The following is a 27,104-nucleotide window of genomic DNA, read 5'->3' on the forward strand; positions in this document are numbered from 1 at the left end:
TCCTTTTACGGAAGGTTTTTTGTAAAGAATAAATGAGGACAAAAACATTTAATTGAACGATTTAAAAGAGGAGAAAACAGGAACAAAATGAAAATTTAATTTTGAAGCATAGTTCATCTACAATTTCGACTCTTTAAAATTCAAAATTCAACTAAAAAAAGAAGAGAAAAACTAGCTAATTCGAATCTTTTTGAAAAAATTCAAAAAATAATTTATGGAACATCATTAGTATTTTTTCCTGATTAAGATCAGTTTTTAGAATTTTGATGACATGTTTTAAATAGGTTAAAATCCAATCTGCAATTTGTTAGAACATATTACAAATTGGACCAAGGTATATTTCTAACAAAGACAAATCAGAACAAATTTTTTAAAATAAGTTCAAAAGACTTTGAAATAATATTTAAATTTGATTCTAAATATTTTCTAGATTTGCCAGAAACATTTTTTTGAATTTTAATCATAATAAGTTTGAAGAAATATTTCACAAATATTCTTTGTCGAAAAAACAGAAGCTAAAATGAAGAATTAAATTAAAATGTATTTATGATTCTTTACAATAAAAAAAATTAATTTACTTGAACATTGATTTAAATTGTCAGAAAAGAAGAGGAAGGAATTTAAAAGGTAAAAAGGTATATGTGTTTAAAAATCTCAAAATCATTTTTAAGGTTGTATTTTTTCTCTAAAATTGTCTTTCTGAAAGTTTTATGAAGCGAAGTAAAAAAAAAAAAATGAATTTATTTAAACAAGTGAAGACCAAGTCTTAAAAATATTTTCTTGGATTTTCAAATTCTACTTGAGTTTTGTCTCTCTTAGAATTAAAAATGTCGAGACCAACTTGCTTGTAAATAAATAAAATAAAAAAAATAGTGGCAGCTCACTGGTAAGTGCTGCTATTTGATTTATTTTTAGAACATGCCAGCGGGCGACTTATCTGGTCCTTACGGGCTACCTGGTGCCCCTGGGCACCGCGTTGGTGACCCCTGGTATAGAACATCTCCTTTTGGATGGATGGTGAGACCAGTTTTCCTGTAGAGGCGATCCAGTTGGCGACCTCTAGCTTTCAGTTGGTGCAGTTCAGGAGTAAACCAAGGTGCAGATTTGGTAAATGAAACAGTCTGTGATTTCAAAGGGATGAGTGAATCCAGTAGATTGTGAAGGCCATTAGTGACTCGGTAGATCATTAGGTGCAGAAATGAAGTTGATACTGGGAAGGTTAGCAATACCAATGACCAGTGCGGTTAGATCAGTGTTCTTGATCTTACGAACAAAGATTGTACGGGGTATTTTGGTAATGAGCAGAGTCACCTTAACATTAAATGAGATTCGCGTGGAATAAGCGGTAGAAAATGGATGGGATGGATGTGGTCAGAGATGGGGAGAGTAGAAGCAGACACCAGAGTTACACCAGAGCAGCAGAGTAGATCCAGGACATGGCTTTTTGAATGTGTGTGAAAATTAATAAACTGCTGCTCATCAAAACTGTCCAGGCATGATATGAAGTCTTTTGTAAGGTACTTATTACCATTGTCAATTTGAACATTAAAGTCACCAAGGATAATGACACCAGGGGAGAGATGGTAAACAGTGGTGACGGTGATAGGAGACGGACCATTCAGTTTTATGACAAGCGACTCAAATGACGAGACTTTCCAGACTATCGCGAGACCACCACTGCGACTGGTCATGCGGGGTTGAACGTTGTGAACAAACTCAGGGGTCGTGGCGTCGTTTAGCTGTGAAAAGTCGTTGGGTTGTTGCCACGTCTCTGTCAGGCTTAAAAAGTCTTACTTGCGGTCATTGATGAGATCCTGGAGGAGATGTCCTTTGCCCCAAAGTGAGCGGATGGTGAATTATCCGAAGTGGAGATCATTATGGTTGTTCCTGGCGAAGACTGTGTTAAAGGCCTACTGAAACCCACTACTACCGACCACGCAGTCTGATAGTTTATAAATCAATGATGATAATATTAACATTGCAACACATGCCAATACGGCCGGTTTAGTTTACTAAATTACAGTTTTAAATTTCCCGCGGAGTTTCTTGTTGAAAACGTCGCGGAATGATGACGCAAGCGCGTGACGTCCCGAGTTGCAGGGGACATATTAGCGCAGCACCATTTGCGGCTAAGTCGTTTCTTTTCATCGTGCAATTAAACAGTATTCTGGACATCTGTGTTGCTGAATCTTTTGCAATTTGTTCAATTAATAATGGAGAAGTCAAAGTAGAAAGATGGAGCCAGATGTGGCTCTTTTGATGACTGCACCTGGCTCTCAGATAAATCTTTGCTGACATTACTAAACACGGTAAGTAATGAATATTTCCGCTGTTAATCACAATGTCAAAAATAACGTTCAAAATATAAAAGATTCTCAAGCATTTTAATCCATCTATCCGGTTTCTACCGCACCTGTTCAAGAAGTCGCATTAATGGTAAGAAGTATTTTAGTTATTGTTGGTGAGCTTCAGAATAACAATGTTATTAAAAAGAATAAGAGACTTATTATACTCTAAAAATGTTGGACTTACTTAAAAATAATGCATCATCATTTATTTTTATTCCTTTCATGAAAATGCATATATAAAAGCCACGTACAATTCAATCAATCAATGTATACTTATATAGCCCTAAATCACTATTATCTCAAAGGGCTGCACAAACCACTACGACATCCTCGGTAGGCCCACATAAGGGCAAGGAAAACTCACACCCAGTGGGACGTCGGTGACAATGATGACTATGAGAACCTTGGAGAGGAGGAAAGCAATGGATGTCGAGCGGGTCTAACATGATACTGTGAAAGTTCAATCCATAATGGATCCAACACAGTCGCGAGAGTCCAGTCCAAAGCGGATCCAACACAGCAGCGAGAGTCCCGTTCACAGCGGAGCCAGCAGGAAACCATCCCAAGCGGAGGCGGATCAGCAGCGCAGAGATGTCCCCAGCCGATACACAGGCAAGCAGTACATGGCCACCGGATCGGACCGGACCCCCTCCACAAGGGAGAGTGGGACATAGGAGAAAAAGAAAAGAAACGGTAGATCAACTGGTCTAAAAAGGGAGTCTATTTAAAGGCTAGAGTATACAAATGAGTTTTAAGGTGAGACTTAAATGCTTCTACTGTGGTGGCTTCTCGAACTGTTACCGGGAGGGCATTCCAGAGTACTGGAGCCCGAAATGAGAAAGCTCTATAGCCCGCAGACTTTTTTTGGGCTTTGGGAATAACTAATAAGCCGGAGTCCTTTGAACGCAGATTTCTTGCCGGGACATATGGTACAATACAATCGGCAAGATAGGATGGAGCTAGACCGTGTAGTATTTTATACGTAAGTAGTAAAACCTTAAAGTCACATCTTAAGTGCACAGGAAGACAGTGCAGGTGAGCCAGTAATTGACACTTTCATTGTTTTTTTGTTTCTTATATATTTCCATGACCAGAAAGGACCAGATGGAAGAATAATATTCTTATATTTATCTGCCCCCTTTTTAACACAAATTATTTTCGATGACTTTATAACTGTTCCCTCCAACAACACCCGAACTCCAACATACTTTCCAATTTTCCTTCAAGCATTTTCACAATGACACGTCCAATTTAAATCAAGATTCAGTTGGATATAATTCCAGTTTTCTCTTTTTATAACTCTTTTTAAAAACAAAGATATTCTTACAGCTTTTTAAGTCTTTGTTTTGAGAATTCCATGCCCTTCACACCAACAACAGACAAGCACATTTGTTTCAAATTTGTTGGCACTCTTGGACGTTTAAAGTCATACGGCCTTCTCTGGTTCTCATCTTTAGATGTGAACACAAATAACTTTTGTATGTCCTTCGGAATAACTTTATTTCTCGCTTTGAACATCATTAATAGAGTATTCAATTCTACAATGTCTTTTAGTTTTAGTAATCCTGACCTAATGAAGAGTGGTTTTGTGTGGTCTCTATATCCTACTTTAAAAATGATACGAATTGCTCTTTTCTGCGAAATAAAGTCATTATGTTGCTATGACATGTATTTCCCAATATTTCTGCACAGTAATTGAAATAAGATAGAATAATAGTTGTATTCAGTCTTAAAAAATATTATATGGCTCTCACGGAAATACTTTTTAAAATATTTGGCTTGTATGTCTCTCTCAGCTAAAAAGGTTCCCGACCCCTGCTTTAGCCACACAAACACACGGTGATTCCTTGTTTAAAATTCCCGGAGGTGAAGCTTTACTATGGATCAGACCGGTCAAGCGAACAAGGTTCCCCGACCACTTGTCAACCGGCAGGTTTCGGTGAGAAAATTGTGGTAAAAAGTCGCCTCTTACCTGAGCTTGCGCCGTCCATGCAGCTGCCGTCGACTTCCCTCAGAGACTGGCGTCAAGACACACCTCCGAATATCAGGTACTATTTAATCTCACTAAAACACTAACAACACGATAAAAAGATAAAGGATTTCCCACAATTATCCTAGTTAATGTGTGTAAAAACATCTTAATCCGTTTCAATGCAATCGCCTTTTTTTTTTTTTTTTTAAACTTTATATTTTATTTTACCGGTAAGGTTTATTCAGGTGTACTGGAGAGGAGGCTACGCCGGATAGTCGAACCTCGGATTCAGGAGGAGCAGTGTGGTTTTCGTCCTGGTCGTAGAACTGTGGACCAGCTCTATACTATATCCGCAGGGTTCTTGAGGGTGCATGGGAGTTTGCCCAACCAGTCTACATTAGCTTTGTGGACTTGGAGAAGGCATTCGACCGTGTCCCTCGGGAAGTCCTGTGGGGAGTGCTCAGAGAGTATGGGGTATCGGACTGTCTTATTATGGCGGTCCGCTCCCTGTACGATCAGTGCCAGAGCTTGGTCCGCATTGCTGGCAGTAAGTCGAACACATTTCCAGTGAGGGTTGGACTCCGCCAAGGCTGTCCTTTGTCACCCATTCTGTTCATAACTTTTATGGACAGAATTTCTAGGCGCAGTCAAGGCGTTGAGGGGTTCTAGTTTGGTGACCGCAGGATTAGGTCTCTGCTTTTTGCAGATGATGTGGTCCTGATGGCTTCATCTGACCGGGATCTTCAGCTCTCGCTGGATCGGTTCGCAGCCGAGTGTGAAGCGACCGGAATGAAAATCAGCACCTCCAAGTCCGAGTCCATGGTTCTCGCCCGGAAAAGGGTGGAATGCCATCTCCGGTTGGGGAGGAGACCCTGCCCTAAGTGGAGGAGTTCAAGTACCTAGGAGTCTTGTTCACGAGTGAGGGAAGAGTGGATCGTGAGATCGACAGGCGGATCGGTGCGGCGTCTTCAGTAATGCGGACGTTGTACCGATCCGTTGTGGTGAAGAAGGAGCTGAGCCGGAAGGCAAAGCTCTCAATTTACCGGTCGATCCACGTTCCCATCCTCTCCTATGGTCATGAGCTTTGGGTCATGACCGAAAGGATAAGATCACGGGTAGGAGCGGCCAAAATGAGTTTCCTCCGCCGGGTGGCGGGGCTCTCCCTTAGAGATAGGGTGAGAAGCTCTGCCATCCGGGAGGAACTCAAAGTAAAGCCGCTGCTCCTCCACATCGAGAGGAGCCAGATGAGGTGGCTCGGGCATCTGGTCAGGATGCCACCCGAACGCCTCCCTAGGGAGGTGTTTAGGGCACGTCCAACCGGTAGGAGGCCACGGGGAAGACCCAGGACACGTTGGGAAGACTATGTCTCCCGGCTGGCCTGGGAACGCCTCGGGATACCCCGGGAAGAGCTAAACGAAGTGGCTGGGGAGAGGGAAGTCTGGGTTTCCCTGCTTAGGCTGTTGCCCCCGCGACCCGACCTCGGATAAGCGGAAGATCATGGATGGATGGATGGATGGATGGATATTTTTTATTTCTATTTTTCTAGTCCTTCGCTATCAATATCACCATCCACGAATCTTTCATCCTCGCTCAAATTAATGGGGAGATTGTCGTTTTCTCGGTCCGAATAGCTCTTGCTGCTGGAGACTCCCATTATAAACAATGTGAGGACGTGAGGAGCCCTCACCCTTGAGACCTCATCGTCTGCTACTTCCGGTAAAAGCAAGGCTTTTTTATTACCGACCAAAAGTTGCGAACTTTATCGTGGATGTTCTCTACTAAATCCTTTCAGCAAAAATATGGCAATATCGCGAAATGATCAAGTATGACACATAGAATGGACCAGCTATCCCCGTTTAAATAAGACAATCTCATTTCAGTAGGTCTTTGACTTTAGTCCTGCTGGATGTTCTCGGTTGACGGTGAGATGAAGACCAGTAGGAGTTGATGGTGGTGGAGTCTGAAACTTCATTAGGACCCACGGTGAAGATATCTGCGGCGAGGTAAACGAACATCGTCCGGACCATAGTGCAATAACGATTGTAGTGTTGGTGGGACAGGCGGATTGAAGCGGAGTTCCATCCATTTTCTGCTGCTTGTCTGAGAAGCAGGCAGCACGTGGAAGAGGGGTTAGTGCGTCTGCTTCACAAAACAAAGGTCCTGAGTAGTCCTGGGTTCAATCCCAGGTTCGGGATCATTCTGTGTGGAGTTTGCATGTCCTCCCCGTGACTGCGTGGGGTCCTTCCGGGTACTCCGGCTTCCTCCCACTTCCAAAGACATGCACCTGGGGATAGGTTGATTGGCAACACTAAATTGGCCCTAGTGTGTGAATGTGAGTGTGAATGTTGTCTGTCTATCTGTGTTGGCCCTGCGATGAGGTGGCGACTTGTCCAGGGTGTACGCCGCCTTCCGCCTGATTGTAGCTGAGATAGGCACCAGCACCCCCAGCGACCCCGAATGGGGATAAGCGGTAGAAAATGGATGGATGTCTGAGAAGCTTAATGCCTCTGCCCTGGCTCCCTTTGGCTTGCTTTTGACACACATTTTCGGCAAATTTCATTTTTATTTATTCTATTTTATTTAGTTTATTGTAATGTTCCAGTTGTTATTTTGTAGAGTTCTGTGGTATTATAATACAAAAACAAAATGTATTTTAATATTTTGTCAATGGAAATGTATGTCATCTTTTGTTGCCAGGCAATTGTACTGTTTTTTAGCGGTAAACACAACATTTAATGCTCCATGGAAAGATGAATTTGCCTTCACTGTTGGCGAGGTTGGTTCATGTGTGTGCTTAATGTGGGGAGGAAATTGCGAACAATGTGTACGTAACAAAGTGTAGTGAAACTATAAGTGGCGTTATCGTCATGTAAGGGATCAAACAGAGTTTGCGGCTCTCGTGTGTTTTATTTGGTGGGTAATGGGCTAAAGTAGCTCTTTGTATGATGAAGGTTGCCGAGCTCTAGTTTAGACTTAGTGTAAATTGGTCAGATCTCGTCTTAAACCTGCTGTAAATCGGTCACATCTAGTCTTAGACTTGGTGTGAATTGGTCATATATCGTCTTAGACTTAGACTTAGTGTAAATTGGTCACATCTAGTCAGAGGTGGGTAGAGTAGCCAGAAATTGTACTCAAGTAAGAGTACTGTTACTTTAGAGATTTATTACTCAAGTAAAAGTAAGGAGTAGTCAGCCAAATATTTACTTGAGTAAAAGTAAAAAGTATGTTGTGAAAAAACTACTCAAGTACTGAGTAACTGATGAGTAACCTGATTACGGCAACAAATAATGCACAAAAACATAAAAATAGCAATGAGCAAATTCAGAGCCAGGAATATCTCTTAAGCAACTAAAACAATAATATATATTAAATAATAGTACATTAAAATAAAATGAAAAAATGGCACATTGAGTCACAATAACTTAACAGCACCATAGCCTCAGTAGGCATTCATTGATTTGACTGATTGATTGATTAAAACTTGTATTAGTAGATTGCAGAGTACAATATAAATTCCATACAATTGACCACTAAATGGTAACACCCCACTAAGTTTTTCAACGTTTATCAATTACTTAGTAAATGACCAAGTCGAGGTGATCTACCTCATATATACATGCACACACATATCATATATTCATATATATATATATATATATATATATATATATATATATATATATATATATATATATATATATATATATATATATACATATATATATATATATATATATATATATATATATATGTATATATGTATATATGTATATGTATATATATGTATATACATATATATATATACATATGTATATATATATGTATACATACATTTATATATACAGTATATAATTTATATTGATTTATTTTGCCGTTTTTGTTCACATATTGAAGGTGTTTTAATGAATATACATGCATGTTTAACATATAGATTCCTATCTTTCATGAAAACAAGAATATAAGTTGGTGTATTACCTGATTCTGATGACTTGCATTGATTGGAATCAGACGTCCACGTTTTCAAATGGAGGAGAAAAAAAGTTCCTCTTTTCTGTCTAATACCACATGAAAGTCGTTGGGTTTTGGCATCTTATTTGTCCAGCTTCCATATTCGTTTTTATACACTTTACAAGAAATACATTGGCGGCAAACTCCGTAGCTAGCTTGTTTGCGCTGGCTTTCGGAGACTCTTATTTTGTTAGCGCAGGCGCGATGGAGCGGCGCATTTATTGTGAAGACAGGAACTGTGCGATCAGTCTTTAGGCTTTTGAGGGGAAGTACGGTTGAAATAAAAAGTGTCTTTTTTCCGTTACACTTTTGATTGATTGAAACTTTTATTATTAGATTACACAGTACAGTACATATTCCGTACAATTGACCACTAAATGGTAACACCCGAATAAGTTTGTCAACATGTTTAAGTCGGGTTTTACGTATCACGGTCATGTGACCGCCTGGCTCTGTTTGATTGGTCCAACATCATCAGTGACTGCATGTGATTGGTGAAACTTTGAAGCTCCGTCATTAACCAAAACAAACATTAATAGATCGATAAAAAAAAGTAGCGAGTAGCGAGCTTAATGTAGATAAATGAAACGGAGTAAAAGTAGAATCTTCTTTATAAATATACTCAAGTAAAAGTAAAAGTATGTTGCATAAAAACTACTCGTAGAAGTACAATTTATCCCAAAAGTTACTCAAGTAGATGTAAAGGAGTAAATGTAGCGCGTTACTACCCACCTCTGTTCATTGTTCAATGTTAATGCTGCCTTTCTCATGTCATAGTAAGTGTTGTTTATCTACGTTCATAGTTTATGTTTAAGTATTATTTTTGTTCCCTGCTTTAAGTTTTGTGCCTCCGCTGTGAGTGCCTTTTGTTTGTAGCTTTTGAGTTAAGATTAGAATCATGTATTTACCTTCACGCCATGTCCCGTCGCCTTCCTTTGACAGTCTGCACACACTGTTTTTCACAACCTTGTGCAGATACAGTAGTACTGTAGATGTTTTTATCCCTTTGCTCCATTCTGACAGCCAAAAAAAATACCAAAGTTAACCATTCAGCCTTAGCAGAGATGCTAACTGTCCCTTTCACAGACAATTGTTGTCCTTTCCTCTACCATTGCTGATGTTGATGTTACATGGAAATACTTAATATAAAGCATTGATTGATTAATTGAAACTTTTATTAATAGATTGCACAGCACAGGACATTTTCCGTACAATTGACCACTAAAATGTAACACCCGAATAAGTCAAGTCGGGGTCCATCCATCCATCCATCCATCATCTTCCGCTAATCCGAGGTCGGGTCGCGGGGGCAACAGCCTAAGCAGGGAAACCCAGACTTCCCTCTCCCCAGCCACTTCGTCTAGCTCTTCCCGGGGGATCCCGAGGCGTTCCCAGGCCAGCCGGGAGACATAGTCTTCCCAACGTGTCCTGGGTCTTCCCCGTGGCCTCCTACCGGTTGGACGTGCCCTAAACACCTCCCTAGGGAGGCGTTCAGGTGGCATCCTGACCAGATGCCCGAGCCACCTCATCTGGCTCCTCTCGATGTGAAGGAACAGCGGCTTTACTTTGAGTTCCTCCCGGATGGCAGAGCTTCTCACCCTATCTCTAAGGGAGAGCCCCGCCACACGCGGGGGAAACTCATTTCGGCCGCTTGTACCCGTGATCTTATCCTTTCGGTCATGACCCAAAGCTCATGACCATAGGTGAGGATGGGAACGTAGATCGACCGGTAAATTGAGAGCTTTGCCTTCCGGCTCTGCTCCTTCTTCACCACAACGGATCGGTACAACGTCCGCATTACTGAATACGCCGCACCGATCCTTGAATTCCTCCACTTGGGGCAGGGTCTCCTCCCCAACCCGGAGATGGCATTCCACCCTTTTCCGGGCGAGAACCATGGACTCGGACTTGGAGGAGCTGATTCTCATTCCGGTCGCTTCACACTCGGCTGCGAACCGATCCTGCGAGAGCTGAAGATCCCGGTCAGATGAAGCCATCAGGACCACATCATCTGCAAAAAGCAGAGACCTAATCCTGCGGTTACCAAACCGGAACCCCTCAACGCCTTGACCGCGTCTAGAAATTCTGTCCATAAAAGTTCTGAACAGAATGGGTGACAAAGGACAGCCTTGGCGGAGTCCAACCCTCACTGGAAACGTGTCCGACTTACTGCCGGCAATGCGGACCAAGCTCTGACACTGATCGTACAGGGAGCGGACCGCCACAATAAGACAGTCCGATACCCCATACTCTCTGAGCACTCCCCACTGGACTTCCCGAGGGACACGGTCGAATGCCTTCTCCAAGTCCACAAAGCACATGTAGACTGGTTGGGCAAACTCCCATGCACCCTCAAGAACCCTGTTGGGGTCCACGGTAATTAATTCATGGTAAGTAGACTGCACTTTTTGCAAGTAAACACTTCTATGGCAAATCTGAAAATTGGCATGTTTTGTAATATTTTTTTCCAATGAACTTACACTAGGGCTGCACGGTGGGAATTGTGGTTAGTGCGTCTGCCTCACAATATGAAGGTCCTGAGTACAATCCCGGGCTCGAGATCTTTCTGTGTGGAGTTTGCATGTTCTCCCCATGACTCCCTCCGGGTACTCCGGCTTCCTCCCACTTCCAAAGACATGCACCTGGGGATAGGTTGATTGGCAACACTAAATTGGCCCTAGTGTGTGAATGTAAGTGGGAATGTTGTCTGTCTATCTGTGTTGGCTCTGCGATGAGGTGGCGACTTGTCCAGGGTGTACCACGCTTTCTTCCCGAATGCAGCTGAGATAGGCTCCAGCACCCCCTGCTACCCCAAAAGGGACAAGCGGTAGAAAAATGGATGGATGGATGGAGTTTACACTAGAGAAGCTCCTGGTGTATTTAGGTAGTTAAACCATTTTTTCCCCCAATGTAAACAAGCAGTGAATTAGTTCATATACCGTATTTTTCGGATTATAAATCGCTCCGGAGTATACGTCGCACCGACCGAAAATGCATAATAAAGAAGGAAAAAAACGTATATGTCGCATTTTTGTGGGAAATTTATTTGATAAAATCCAACACCAAGAATAGACATTTGAAAGGCAATTTGAAACAAATAAAGAATAGTGAACAACAGGCTGAATAAGTGTACTTTATATGAGGCATAAATAACCAACTTAGAAGGTTAATGTAACATATTATGGTAAGAGTCATTCAAATAACTATAACATATAGAACATGCTATACGTTTACCAAACAATCTGTCACTCCTAATCACTAAATCCAATGAAATCTTCTTCCTCGATGTCGCTTCTAAACAACTCTGCCAACTCCAAAGGGACGCGTCGCTTCCTCTTGTCGTTTTCTGCTGCATATTTCTCTACATCCACCTTGTAATCTGCAGTACATGATTTCCTTTTCGTTGCCATTTTTGTTCAGCACTTCTCAATTTTTATAAGTTACCGCCAACGATGAAATAATCCATTTTAATAGCTACGGCAGTAGCATATAGCATAGAGTAGTTAGCATTCCATGACCCATAATGCACTTCTGCCATGACCCTCCCCCGCCGAATTCTTATTGGATGACGTGTATGTGACAATTGCTGACATTTTCTTCGTTTCTTCCGCAAATGAGATAAATAATATTATTTGATACCAAAAGCGAATAAGCGGTAGGAAATGGATGGATGGATGGATATTTTACGGTAATGTGTTAAAGGGGAACATTATTACTAGACCAGGGGTACCCACACTTTTTCTGCAGGCGAGCTACTTTTCAATTGACCAACTCGAGGGGATCTACCTCATTTATATATATCATTTATATTTATTTATTTATGAAAGAGACATTTTTGTAAATAAGTTAAATGTGTTTAATGATAATACAAGCATGTGTAACACATATAGATGTCTTTCTTTCAGACAAGAATATAAGTTGGTGTATTACCTGATTCTGATGACTTGCATTGATTGGAATCAGACAGTAATGATGATAACGCCCACATTTTCAAATGGAGGAGAAAAAAAGTTGTCCTTTCTGTACAATACCACATGAAAGTGGTTGGTTTTTGGCATCTAATTCATCCAGCTTCCATACACTTTACAAGAAAAACATTGGCGGCAAATTCCGTAGCTTGCTTGATTGACATTCACGGCACCCGAGGGTCTTGTGAGATGACGCTGGCTGCTGCCAGTTCATTATTATGAAAAAATGACAGAGAGGAAGGCGAGAAACACTTTTTATTTCAACAGACTTTCGCGCCGTCCCTTCCGTCAAAACTCTAAAGGCCGACTGACTGCACATTTCCTATCTTCACAATAAAAGCCCTGCTTCATGCTGCCTGCGCTAACAAAATAAGAGTTTCGGAAAGCTGGCGTGCACAAGTGATGTGCACGCCAGCTTTCTGAGGGATCGCTTGTGCACGCCAGTTTTCCGAGACTCTGTATTTAGTTAGCGCCTTCCTCTTGGTCATATTTTAATAATAATGATCTTGCAGCAGCCAGCGTCATCTCACAAGACCCTCCGGTACCGTGAATGTCATTTAAGTGACGTCTTGGTAAAGATTGATGATCACTAATTTTTAGGTCTATTTTTTTTAAAAGCCTGGCTCGAGATCGACTGACACACCCCCCGCGGTCGACTGGTAGCTCGCGATCGACGTAATGGGCACCCCTGCACCAGACCTATGTAAGCATCAATATATAACTTGATGTTGCAGAAAAAAGACCATATGTTTTTTTTAACCGATTTCCGAACTCTAAAAGGGTGAATTTGGCGATTGAAACACCTTTCAATTGCTCGCTGTCGGAGCGATGACCTTTCACCCGTGACGTCACAACAGGAAGCAATCCGCCATTTTCTCAAACACAATACACACACCAAGTCAAATCAGCTCTGTTATTTTCCGTTTTTTCGACTGTTTTCCGTACTTTGGAGACGTCATGCCTCGTCTGTGTGTTGTCGGAGGGTGTAACAACACGAACAGGGACGGATTCAAGTTGACTTACGTGGAGTGTGCTAATCAGACATATCAATGGTCAAGGCATGCTAATTGATGCTAACATGCTATATTAGGCTAGCAGTATGTACATATTGCATCGTTATGCCTCTTTTGGAGCTATGTTTGCATCCAGCCTTTCCCTCAACCTACATTTAATGCCAAACAAACACATACCAATCGACGGATTCAAGTTGCACCAGTGGTCAACTTCGAAAAATAAAATAAGCCACTGGGAGCTGATTTTTATTGGTTTTAACTCCTCTGAAATTGTGATAATGTTCCCCTTTAATAATTTCACACATAAATCGCTCCAGAATAAATGTCACACCCCCGGCCAAACTATGAAAAAAACTGCAACTTATGGTCCGAAATATACGGTACTTAAAATTCATTCTGGTCCTCTGTTTTTACTTTGTCATATTTTTGTCCCTATGGATGTGAAATGGTCTTAAATTATTTTCAAGATTGGTCTTGAAAAAAATCTTGATTGCATTTGACATTTGTAAACCTGCAGAGACCTTGCATACAGAAAGCGGGGCGTATGAAAGCCGAGGCACCGCTGTATAAATAGATCCTGGCTGCGGCCACCGGTGCAGACGAGGCGGGTCCTGCCTTCACACAGTGATTGTTGCATTGTACTATTATTAGGATTAGCCAGACGTGTGTGGCCATGCGGCACTTTGCAAAGACAGACGCTTCCTGTCTGCTTGCGTTGAGGAGATGCAGAGGTCATCTTTCAAGTGCCTTGTTGAATTAATGGAAGACGGTGGGGGTAGGGGGGAATTCGAGAGAGTAATTTCTAGAATCAGCGCTTTGCCACGGCCTGTTGTTCTCTCGCTCTGTCCTGCCTTTCCGACCAGACGTCAACAGATCTTCCATAGTCTGTCTCTCTGTGCAGCTTGCAGTGGAATACTAATTTGAGTAGCCATGGAGTTTGTCATCTTGTCTCAGCTGTGTGCAGGCTGATGTCAGAGTTCTCTTCTTCTTCTTCCCTTTACGTCAACAAATGAACAGAGGGATGTTGCCCTGTTTCTTCTCCCAAGAATACCCTGCATTAGCCTGACTCTCTGCCTGCACACTGAAGTAGACTCCAGACCAGGGACCACACTTTCTCAGCAGACGAGCTACTTTTTAATTATGGTGTTCTTGGGATCCAACTCAGTATTCTTCTTCCTCCAAACACGACGAGTTGAGTTTATACCAAAAAGTTCTATTTTGGTTTCATTTGACCATGTGACATTCTCCCAATCCTCTGCTGTATCATCCATGTATCCATTTTGGTATAAACTCAACTCGTCGTGTTTGGAGGAAGAAGAATACTGAGTTGCATCCCAAGAACACCAAACCTACTGTGAAGCATTGGGGGGGAAACATCATGCTTTGGGGCTGTTTTTCTGCTAAGGGGACAGGACGATTGATCCGTGTTAAGGAAAGAATGAATAGGGCCATGTATCGTGAGATTTTGAGCCAAAACCTCCTTCCATCAGTGAGAGCTTTGAATGGTTGACCGAATACTTATTTTCCACCGTAATTTACAAATAAATTATTTAAAATTCCTACAATGTGAATTCTGTCTCTCACAGTTGAAGTGTACCTATGATGAAAATTACAGACCTCTGTCATCATTTTAAGTGGGCGAACTTGCACAATTGGTGGCTGACTAAATACTTTTTTGCCACACTGTATATGTATATGCATATGTATATGTATATGTATATGTATATGTATATATATATATATATATATATATATACATATATATATATATATATATATATATATATATATATATGTATGGTAGAAAATGTATGTATGTATGTATGTATGTATATATATATATATATATATATATATATATATATATATATATATATATATATATATATATATATATATATATATATATAGGTCAGGCATCTATTTGGGGCGGTGTGGTCGGGCGAGGTGGGGGCGGAGGGGGTGGGGGGGGCAGCGGCGGCGGCGATGACAAAGAAGAACGCGGAGTTGGAATGTAATTACAACACTGTATGTACATATTTATATACATATTTTTATAATATTTACATATTTATATAATATGTAACTTCAAGCTCCATTCACAGACAGATTCCCATTGCTTTTATGAGCGGTCGAGCGAGTCAAAAGCTGAAAAAAAAAAAAAAAAAAAAAAAAAAATATATATATATATATATATATATATATATATATATATATTAGGGGTGGGCAAATTAATGCGTTAATTACGAGTTAATTCATCAATCTATTAACCCCGACAATTATTTTATCGCACATTTGCGTATGTTGTTTACATGCTTTTATTTTGTTAACGCCTTTTCTTAACAAGATGGCATCTCCCGGATGTACTTCGGCGTCAAGGGGCTCTTGGTAAAGATGGAACATTTGGCAAAAATACCGGACAATTCTGCAAATTTCATGGCTGGCTTACAGCGTGGTCACTCCGGGATCACTTACGACCGCCAGACAATTCTGAATGTGGATAGATCGGGCCGTTTTGGACTGTATATATATATATATATATATATATATATATATATATATATATATATATATATATTTATGCTATGCGTGTAACCAATCAGATGGTTGTGTAGGTGGGACAATGCTGGGTGCTGCAGAGATGTACTGACAGAGGCAGAGGCGGTACGAAGCGTAGCAGCTTATTTAGACTTTAGTTTAGCACCAAATGATAATATAAATACAGTTAATAAAGTCAAATACAAATAAGGCAAAAAGAGAAGTATCCTACACTGTTGCGATCTGCTGCTCAGATCTTCACGTGTTTGTTTTTTCATTCTCTGTCTGACCCGTTTATTTCCTGTTTTTATCCATCACTATGGTTACACATCAGTCCACCTGCTAGTCTCGCCCCGCACACCTGCTAATAATTATCACCCTCCTATTTAAGCTCACCTTTTCTGTTCACTCATTCTCGGATCCTAATTTGCCCACGCGCATCAGTGACGACTCTCATCATTCGTATGTATTTTCTCGCTAGCTCTCACGCCAAGCCACTTTATTGTCTAGCTTTCATGCTAAATGTTTTGTTTACTCTTTTGTGTCCTCGTACCAAGTTTTAGTTTTCCTTGTTTTATCCTAGCTTTCACGCTAGCGTCTTTTGTTTACTTTTTCTCTTTACACCAGTATTTTTGTTCATAGACTTTTGTTATTAAATAAATACCTTATATCTTACCTTTGCTGTGTTCTGCTTCGACGCATCCACGGGAAAACTACACCGGCATTACCATGCCGAAGAAGAGTCTTCACAGTAGGATCCGAGCATTAAAAAGTTTTTCCGCGTCTGGCAACCACGAGGAGACCTTCGACGAAGGCACATGGAGGGTATTCCGAGCGATGGAGGCTGAAACTCTCCGATGCAATCCAGACGAAAGCATGATGTGGGACCTGGAGGGAAAACTGGTTCCGATCGATGCTTCCGGGAGCGGTGAGTTTCCCTCCCGCAGCGCTCGCGCTCGTCCGCGTAGGCGGAAGCCGCGAAGTATGGCTTCGTCGGGCGACAGAGACTTGCCCACTCCATGTCTCCCTCCTCACGAACACAGCAACCTACAGTCAGCACACAAGACCCCTACACCATTGTTTGGGGACCCAATAACACACTTTGCTAACAGTTTTACCGACTGGGCAAATTCCCAACTTGTGTCCCGCGCAGATGACGTCATTTCGTCGACGCCCCCCGGTAACGCAAGCCCGTCCTCCGATGATGACGTCATCAACAAGGAATTTTTGGGGGAAGATTCGTTTTCTCAGCCATTTTCAAATGACAATAACATTAATAATAATATACAAAAGTATCAGGATATTTTTTCTTATTATTCTAGTCAACCTCAGTCACCTAGTTTTTCTTCTAACCCACCGTTTAAACCTCATTCTCTGCCCAAGTCCAAGGTTTTTTCTCCCTTTTCAAAGGGACACTCTGGACAATATAGAGGGGAGGGGTCTGCCCGCCTCCAAACCTCCCACCACCCTCCCTTATGGTCAGTCCCTGACCACAGGGAACGGGTCTGGGATTCCCGTCTGGAGGGGGGGGCTATGGCCTATAGCTGTGTTGCGGAGGTAGGGCAGACGCTACCTGTTCTTAAAACTGCTAAACAAAAACCTCCATGTAGGCCACCTTTACCTGTTTTTCGGCCCACTAAACGCTTAGCTCCTCCTAGTAGACCTCCTCCACCTGTGTTCTCCCCGGTCAAGTCACGCCCTCTTAGACCTCCTCCACCTGTGTTCCGTCTGTGCCCTAGTTCTAGTTTTAGTCACAGTCTCTCTCAGAGTTCGAGTCCCAGCCTTCTTCGTAGCCCATGCTCTAGTCCTACTCGTAGACCGACTTGTAGACTGAGTCGTAGTCCAAGTCCTGGTCCGAGTTTCCGTTCTGATTCTAGTTGTAGTCCTAGTCTTTCTCGTAGTCGTCGTAGTCCTGGTTCCACTCGTAGACTGATCCGTAGTCCGAGTCCTGTTTCGAGTCCGGTCCCGAGTCTTGTTTCTTGCCTTTGTAATATTAGTACTGATTCCCCTCGTGGTCTTAGTCCGAACCCTAGTCCTTACCCAAGTTCTTGTCCGAGCCCCAGTGTTACTGTAAGTCCTAGTCTTTGTCCTAGTCCTTGCCCGAGCACCAGTTTGATTGTTAGTCCCAGTCCTTGCCCAAGCCCTAGTTTGACCGTTTGTCCTAGTTCTTGCCCAAGCCCTGGTATGACTGTAAGTCCTGGTCATTGCCCAAGCCCTTCTCAAAGCACTAGTGTGATTGTAAGTCCTGGTCCTCTCTCAAGTCCTTGCCCGAGTCCTAGTGTTTGTCTTATCACTCATCATAGTCCTAGTCCTGCTCACAGCCAGTCCCCTAGTTCTCCTCGGCAGACCCCTGTGCCTGCTCCTCGGCTGAAGCCGACTCCTGCTCCTCGGCTGAAGCCGACACCTGCTCCTCGGCTGAAGCCGACACCTGCTCCTCGGCTGAAGCCGACACCTGCTCCTCGGCTGAAGCCGACACCTGCTCCTCGGCTGAAGCCGACACCTGCTCCTCGGCTGAAGCCGACACCTGCTCCTCGGCTGAAGCCGACACCTGCTCCTCGGCTGAAGCCGACACCTGCTCCTCGGCTGAAGCCGACACCTGCTCCTCGGCTGAAGCCGACACCTGCTCCTCGGCTGAAGCCGACACCTGCTCCTCGGCTGAAGCCGACACCTGCTCCTCGGCTGAAGCCGACACCTGCTCCCAGTCTGGTTCTCACACCAGAATTAGACTCTGACCTGGTTTTCACGCCAGAATTAGACTCTGACCTGGTTTTCACGCCAGAATTAGACTCTGACCTGGTTTTCACGCCAGAATTAGACTCTGACCTGGTTTTCACGCCAGAATTAGACTCTCGCCTGGTTTTCACACCAGAAAATGTTTCTAGCCTTGTTCTCACGCCAGTTTCAGACTCTAAACTGGTTCTCACGCCAGCACAAACTCCAAGGCTGGAGCCCACTCCGGTACCAGCACCACGACAGGTACCGGTGCCAGCTCCGTGCCGCCAAGCACCGGTGCCAGCTCCGCGCCGCCAAGCACCGCCGACGACGGGGCTGGAGCCCACACCAGCGCCGACGACGGGGCTGGAACCCACACCAGCACCACCGACGACTACGCCTGCATTCACGTCGATGACGACTCCTGCGGCTCCCAGGCCGCCTCCGACGACTCCTGCGGCTCCCAGGCCGCCTCCGACGACTCCTGCGGCTCCCAGGCCGCCTCCGACGCCTTCTTCGGCTGCAGCACCCGCATCATCCTCGCCAGCTGCACTCGGGCCTGCTTTGGCTGCAGTCCCCGCACCCTCGTCTGCTGCTTCCAAGCCTGCTGGGATTTCGGTGCTGAGGCGTCGTCCACCACGTCGACCACGGGCGTGGCCTCTGCGAGGTCATCCTCCTCGCCAGATACTCCCTCCTCCATGTCGGCCACGGATGTGGCCGTGCCCGGGTCGTCCGCCTCGCCGGGCACCTCATCCTGCGAGGCGGCCACTAATGTGGCCTTTTCGAGGTCGCCCGCCAAAACTTTTTCGGCAGCAGCGTTCCACCCGCCGCCGCCACATGATGTGTCCTCGGTGGATTCGGGGACATGCGATCTGGCGACCCTCCACCGTGGACTCCCTCCGCCCTCCCTTCGTTTGTGAACTTTCTGGTTTTGGGGAGGGGGTTCAAGTTTTTGTTTGTTTTTTAAGACATCTGGTATCTGTCTTTTGTTGGGGGGGAATACTGTTGCGATCTGCTGCTCAGATCTTCACGTGTTTGTTTTTTCATTCTCTGTCTGACCCGTTTATTTCCTGTTTTTATCCATCACTATGGTTACACATCAGTCCACCTGCTAGTCTCGCCCCGCTCACCTTTTCTGTTCACTCATTCTCGGATCCTAATTTGCCCACGCGCATCAGTGACGACTCTCATCATTCGTATGTATTTTCTCGCTAGCTCTCACGCCAAGCCACTTTATTGTCTAGCTTTCATGCTAAATGTTTTGTTTACTCTTTTGTGTCCTCGTACCAAGTTTTAGTTTTCCTTGTTTTATCCTAGCTTTCACGCTAGCGTCTTTTGTTTACTTTTTCTCTTTACACCAGTATTTTTGTTCATAGACTTTTGTTATTAAATAAATACCTTATATCTTACCTTTGCTGTGTTCTGCTTCGACGCATCCACGGGAAAACTACACCGGCATTACCATGCCGAAGAAGAGTCTTCACACTACACTTCTCTTTTGTAAAGTAAATCTTAACATGGGCATCGACAGCAACTGTATGATTTGCCTGAGAAGCTGTACAGGACAAATATATATATATATATATATATATATATATATATATATATATAATTTTTTTTTTCAAGACTTTAGTTTAGGCGGTGGCTCTTTGTTGTTAAGGCGGCTGCCTTAACAACCCTGAAAGTAATGTTTTTTTGCTAACATATTAAATGTGTTTAATGATAATACAAGCATGTTGAACATGCTGTTTTTTCATGAAGACATGAATATAAGTTGGTGTATTACCCGATTCTGATGACTTGCATTGATTGGAATCAGACAGTAGTGATGATAACGTCCACATTTTCTAATGGAGGACAAAAAAAGTTCTCCTTTCTGTCCAATACCACCTGAAAGTGGTTGGTTTTACCATCTTATTTGTCCAGCTTTCATACTCCTTTTTATACACTTTACAAGAAATACTTCGGCGGCAAACTCCGTAGCTTGCTAGCGTATGCGCGCCCGCTATCTGAGACTCTTATTTTGTTAGCGCAGGCAGGATGAAGCAGCGTTTTATTTTAAGGAAGGAAAATAATTGAAAAGAAGGTCCAACAAAAACTGGAGCTTCTTTTTCTTAACCAGCTGTACACGTTTGAAACAAGTAGTGAGGGCAGAATATTGAATTTATGGACTGTGCATTGGGAAAGCTGCTGTGTTGACTTTGCAATTAAGTATGAACGCAGTCTCAAAGAACTATAACCTGCAGCGGCACTTTCTGATGTAACATCCACATCTTGATGTCCGGCCCCTGAGACATTGGGCTCTGGAAACTGCGGCCATCTTCATGATGTACGTTTGGACATCCATTACTCACGTCACTCACACCACATGCTGCCGTTCTGTAAGGAGCACACACACACACACACACACACACGCACACACACACACACACACACACACACACACACACACACACACACATACGCTACTCTCACAACAGCTGCTTTCAAACACGCCTCGGCCTAATGTGGCGATTAGTAGGGGTGTAACGTACACAAAAATTCCAGTTCGGTACCTACCTCGGTTTAGAGGTCATGGTTCGGTTCATTTTCGGTACAGTAAGAAAACAAGAAAATATAAATGTTTTGGATATTTATTTACCAAATTTGTAAACAATGGCTTGATCCTTTTAACAGTGGGAACACTATAATAATTCTGCCCACGTTAATCCACATTAAACTGCCTCTAGTTGTTGTTTAGATTAAATAAAATGACAACTTTTCTTCTACATATAAAAAGTGCAACATTAAACAGTTTCAAGTCAACTCATCATGCTTAATGTATCACAGCATTGAGGAAGCCTGTACAGTAGTCTATTTTCTATTATGTAAATGTTATATTTTGATCAACATATGATAGCAGGGACCCTGCCATTCAAAACTAGTCTGCTACATTACTAATGATTAATGTAACGATAGCTGAAAAATAGTATAATAGCAATAGGAGAGACTATTGATCCCTGAACATCCTGGAGTTCATGAAGGCTTTATGATGCACTTACATTATTATATACACTATCAGAGACAGAAACTCTTCATTTAACATACAGTCCTTTTTTGCTGCTTCAACACACCTCAATCAACACAATCTGTAATACACACACACACACACACACACACACACACACACACACACATACACACATAAGCCTTCACCTTAAACCAGGACTGCGAGTGAGCTGAGCTGCAGTTTGTTTCTAGAAGGTCAACGGGCTCATAGTGATGTTTAGAAAGTAGTTGACTTGGAAGTGTTTGGTATAATTTGGGGAGAGTCCGCTGCTCACCTGCTAAACGCCTATCTGCTCGACGCTGAAGCGCTGACTAGATGCGCTCTGAATACGCACTGCTGGTTGGCTTGTTACTGCTACGGTTGTAACCAATCAGATGGTTGTGTGGGAGGGACAATGCAGGGTGCTGTGTAGGAGACAGAGGCAGAACGGAGCGGAGCAGCTTGTTAAGACTTTAGCATAGGCGGCTACTTCTTTTGTTCGCCTGTAACTCCTCCGCACCGAACCGGAACCCCCGTACCGAAACGGTTCAATACAAATACACGTACTGTTACACCCCTAGCGATTAGTATTACCACTTTTGCTTCAAACTTAGTCAACATTTAAATAGTGAACATTCAGATCTGCACAAGTAGTTATAAATAGTGACAAAAATAACGTAGTTGTTACACCTGTCCTGCTGTTCGGTCCGGTGCAGACTCTTGTGGAGAAGCACAGGGAAGACGTTCCCTTCAGAGTCGATTTCATTTATATTTTAACCTTGTAAAATTGTCCTTAGACTGTGTGTTTAGTGTAGTGTTAGATTTTCTGATAAAATAAAGCCAATATTTAAATTTTTTGTAGTTCACTTTATTTGGAAAAGTATCTACAATTACACTGCAGGCCAAAGTGGATCAAATCTTATGTGCTGGCAGTCTGAGGTTTTGCCATCTGACTGGTTAGTTTACAAGGAAAATGTTTACTGGATTCCGTACATGAACAAGTACTATTTTGAGCGACTATCTTCTTCTGTGTATTCACTTTCGCTGGCGGGCCGCCTCTTTTCCTGTGCTCGAATGACATAACTCGCCCAAAGTCGCAAAAAGGTCACAGTGTGGTTCAGACTGCATTCACATTTGAAAAGATCAGATTCCAAACGGTTTTGAACGACCTCCTGATGTGACCCAAATCCAGTGCAAAAAGATCAGATTGAAAGCACTCTGGAGCGTTTGCACTGGCAAAAAAAAACAAACATCTGATCTGTGTAACTTCAGGACAACAATAATCAAATTTGGTGTGCGGTGTAAACATAGCCAAAGACCACTTGAGATTTGGCTTGCAAGAGAACTCTGGTCAACTTTGAAATCCCTACGAGAAAGACACAAAAAGTTGCTCAGTTGCGTCACTTTTTTTTAACCTGCGTGAGGATTATGATTAATTCTTCATCCAAACCGGAAGATGTAAACGTCCCATCGGTTTAGAGCAGACATTGTACAGTGAACGATTGTTTTATTAAATTGGTATTTTGTATTTCTTCTTCAGCACTTAGCAACACTGCTACTTGCTACTTGATGCTTAGTGCATCTGTTTAGCACAAAGCTTCTAAATCTTATAACTCATCTTCCTTATATTGGCTTGTGCAGCAGGACAGGTGTAACCCCTACGTTATTTTGTCACTATTTATAACTACTTGTGCAGATCTGAATGTTCATTATTTAAATGTGGACTTTAAGTTTGAAGCAAAAGTGGTAATACTAATCGCTAAGGGTGTAACGGTACGTGTATTTGTATTGAACCGTTTCGGTACGGGGGTTCCGGTTCGGTGCGGAGGAGTACCGAACGAGTTCCACGCGAACATATGAAGTAGCCGCCTAAGCTAAAGTCTTAACAAGCTGCTTCGCTCCGTTCTGCCTCTGTGTCCTACACAGCACCCTGCATTGTCCCTCCCCCACAACCATCTGATTGGTTACAACCGTAGCGGTAACAGGCCAATCAGCTGTGCGTATTCAGAGCGCATCTAGTCAGCGCTTCAGCGTCGAGCAGATAGGCGTTTAGCAGGTGAGCAGCGGACTCTCCCCAAATTATACTAAACACTTCCAAGTCGACTACTTTCTAAACATACAGTAACTATGAGCCCGTTGAAGCAGCAAAAAGGGACATTATGTTAAATGAAGAGTTTCTGTCTCTGATAGTGTATATAATAATGTAAGTGCATCATAAAGCCTTCATGAACTCCATGGTGTTCAGGGATCAATAGTCTCTCCTATTGCTATTGTACTATTTTTCAGTTATAGTTACATTAATCATTAGTAATGTAGCAGCCTAGTTTTGAATGGCAGGGTCCCTGCTATCACATGTTGATCAAAATATAACATTTACATAATAAAAAATCAACTACAGGCTTCCCCAATGCTGTAATAAATTAAGCATGAGTTGACTTGAAAATGTTTAATGTAGCACTTTTTATATGTAGAATAAAAGTTGTGTCATTTTATTTCATCTATGCAACAATTTGGTAAATAAATAACCCCAAAATTTATATTTTGTTGTTTTCTTTACTGTACCGAAAATGAACCGAACCGTGACCTCTAAACCGAGGTCTGTACCGAACCAATATTTTTGTGTACCGTTACACCCATACTAATTGCCACATTTGGCCGAGGCGTGTTTGAAAGCAGCTGTTGTGAGAGTAGCGTATGTGTGTGTGTGTGTGTGTGTGTGTGTGTGTGTGTGTGTGTGTGTGTGTGTGTGTGTGTGTGTGTGTGTGTGTGTGTGCTCCTTTCAGAATGGCAGCATGTGGTGTATGTAAGTGACGTGAGTAAACGAGTGGGCAAGTTAGGAGAGGTAGCGCTTGCATATGCAGGTCTAGATGTGGAAATATAACTACAAACGTACATCATGAAGATGGCCGCAGGTTCAAGAGCCCAATGTTTCAGCGGCCGGACATCGAAATGTGGGCTATAAAAATTACTTTTGATTGATTGATATTCAGGCTAAAAAATAGAAGTTTTTGGTTCAGAATTTCTCCAAAAGTAGTCGTTGACTCTCACAAAATTTGCCATGACAGTGTTGTTGTTGTTGAAGGGAATAGTGAAATGAATGCACTGCCGTATGCCAAAAATAACCAAAATACTTAAATATTACATGTTATTATGAATGTGCTTGTTATGACACTGCACATTTACCCGCGGCATGTATATGAAGCCTTGATGGAGGATTTTGGAGATTTTAAGAAAGCCTTATAGGCGAAAAGACCAACTCCGATTGGCTCCATTGCTAGCTGACTTTTGCTAGCCATTATTTACGAGTTAGAATGCATGAAAAAAGAAAAACATGCATTGTTGTCTTACATAAAGATTGTGAATGAAAGGCACAATTCCCCAGAAATGTGCGCTTTTTGGAATTTAGTGACATTCAAGTTGAACAGACGAGTGTCATGTTCTGTGGTCTGGATTCTGTTTAGTTCTGTTCTGTTTGTTTTTGACTCCATTAGTTCCTGTTTTTGCGCACCCTGTTTTTTTTTTAGATTCCATGACAACTCTTTAGTTTCACCTGCCTCATTTGTTTGAACTCACGCACCTGTTGTTTATTATGTCATTACTATTTAAGCCTGTAGTTGTCAGGTAGTCGACCTAGCGACATTACTCCGATTACTCTGTTTGTGCTCTGTTTATGCCATAGCTCTTGTTACAGTAAGTGTTTTGTTTTTTTTTCGGTTTCTTGTCCATAGTCTGTCTAAGAGTTAGTTTTTGTTTCCATACGCTAAGTTTGTGTCTCCGCCTTGTGCGCGCGTTTAGTTTGTACTTTTCTGACTAGAGATTAAATCATGTATTCACCTGCAAGCCTTGTCTGGTCCTGTCGGTTTGCAACAGGTCCATGTTCTGACAGACTAGTACTTTAAATCCTTCCATGATATAAATTAAATAACGGAATGACACATTTAAAAAATTCTAAATAAAATGTATGACAAATTGTCATAATTATTGCAATAATACAACACAAAGAGAATGTGCAAAAAATAAAATAAATGAATAAATGTTTGATGCCCAAACTTCCAGGTGTTCCTGAATGCAACCCCGCTCCTTGGTGCATAATGAGGAAGGGCTGTGTGTGTGCATAATACATTTTAAAACATCGAAATAAAATCTACAACAGATTGTCATAATTATTGCAGCAACACAGAACATAGAGAGTGTGCAAAGAAAAAAAAAGTTTAATTGTTTGATGCCAAAAATTTCAAAAATTGCTTCTTTACATTACTTAGAAGACGTTACCTCTACAATCATGCCACCGACTTGTAAATTGCTGAGTCTGCATTCACTTAGCGGGCAGCACGGTGGAACAGAGGTTAGTGCATGTACCTCACAATACAATACCTAGTAGTCTTGAGTTCAATCCCGGGCTCGGTATCTTTCTGTGTGGAGTTTGCATGTTCCCCCCGTGACTGCGTGGGTTCCCTTCGGGTACTCCGGGTTATTCCCACTTCCAAAGACATGCACCTGGGGATAGGCTCCTCCCACTTCCAAATACATGCACCTGGGGATAGGCTCCTCCCACTTCCAAAGACATGCACCTGGGGATAGGCTCCTCCCACTTCCAAAGACATGCACCTGGGGATAGCTTCTACCCACTTCCAAAGACATGCACCTGGTGATAGGTTCCTCCCACTTCCAAAGACATGCACCTGAGGATAGGCTCCTCCCACTTCCAAAGACATGCACCTGGGGATAGGCTCCTCCCTCCTCCAAAGACATTCACCTGGGGATAGGTTGATTGGCAACATTAAATCGGCCCTAGTGTGTGAATGTTGTCTGTCTACCTGTATTTGCCCTGTGATGAGGTGGCGACTTGTCCAGGATGTACTCTGCCTTCCCCCCGAATGCAGTTGAGATGGGCTCCAACACCCCCGCGACCCCATACGGGACAAGCGGTAGAAATGGAAGGATGGATGGGCATTCACTTCGCACCAATAGCTACTTATTTTTTTGGTATGGTTAGTCCGTGTTAGTCGGAACCAGATCAAGCAGAACAAAAGTAAACAAAACTACCTAATACGCAACCGGCGCTCTTGTAAAAAGAGCTCAGCAGCGCATGCACTTTTTGCGTCGGATGAAAAGAGCACAGCTCCATCCTCACGTTCTCACCACATTCTACAGAGGCACTATAGAGACCAACTGCATCTCTGTCTGGACTGGAGCCTGCAATGCCTCAGACTGGAAGTCTCTCCAGAGAGTGGTGAGGACGGCGGGAAAGATCATCAGAATCAGAATCAGAAAAGTTTTTATTGCCATTGTTTGAGAACGGATTCACAAACTAGGGAATTTTACCTGGCGCAATCGTGCAACATAAAAGACATATAACACAGAATGAAATAACATGAGCTGTAACTGAGCTAACAGATCCTGTTATTGTTCACGTGTCTGATGGCCGAGGGGAAAAAAACTGTTTAGATGGCGGGAGGTGTGGGTCTGGATGGACCGTAGTCTCCTGCCTGAGGGAAGAGGGGAGAATATTTTGTG

General features: G+C 42.7%; 1 protein-coding gene across 1 annotated transcript in view; it reads right to left on the reverse strand.

The window, feature by feature from the left end:
* Nucleotides 1-27,104, reverse strand: part of LOC133562843 (transmembrane protein 117-like) — a 156,829-nt gene that overhangs the window by 56,279 nt on the left and 73,446 nt on the right. The window contains 1 exon segment of the mRNA XM_061916650.1: nucleotides 1,931-1,942. Within this exon segment, the coding sequence (XP_061772634.1) occupies nucleotides 1,931-1,942 (12 nt within the window).

Source organism: Nerophis ophidion, linkage group LG12 (assembly GCF_033978795.1).
Source record: "Nerophis ophidion isolate RoL-2023_Sa linkage group LG12, RoL_Noph_v1.0, whole genome shotgun sequence".
Taxonomy (NCBI): Eukaryota; Metazoa; Chordata; class Actinopteri; order Syngnathiformes; family Syngnathidae; genus Nerophis; species Nerophis ophidion.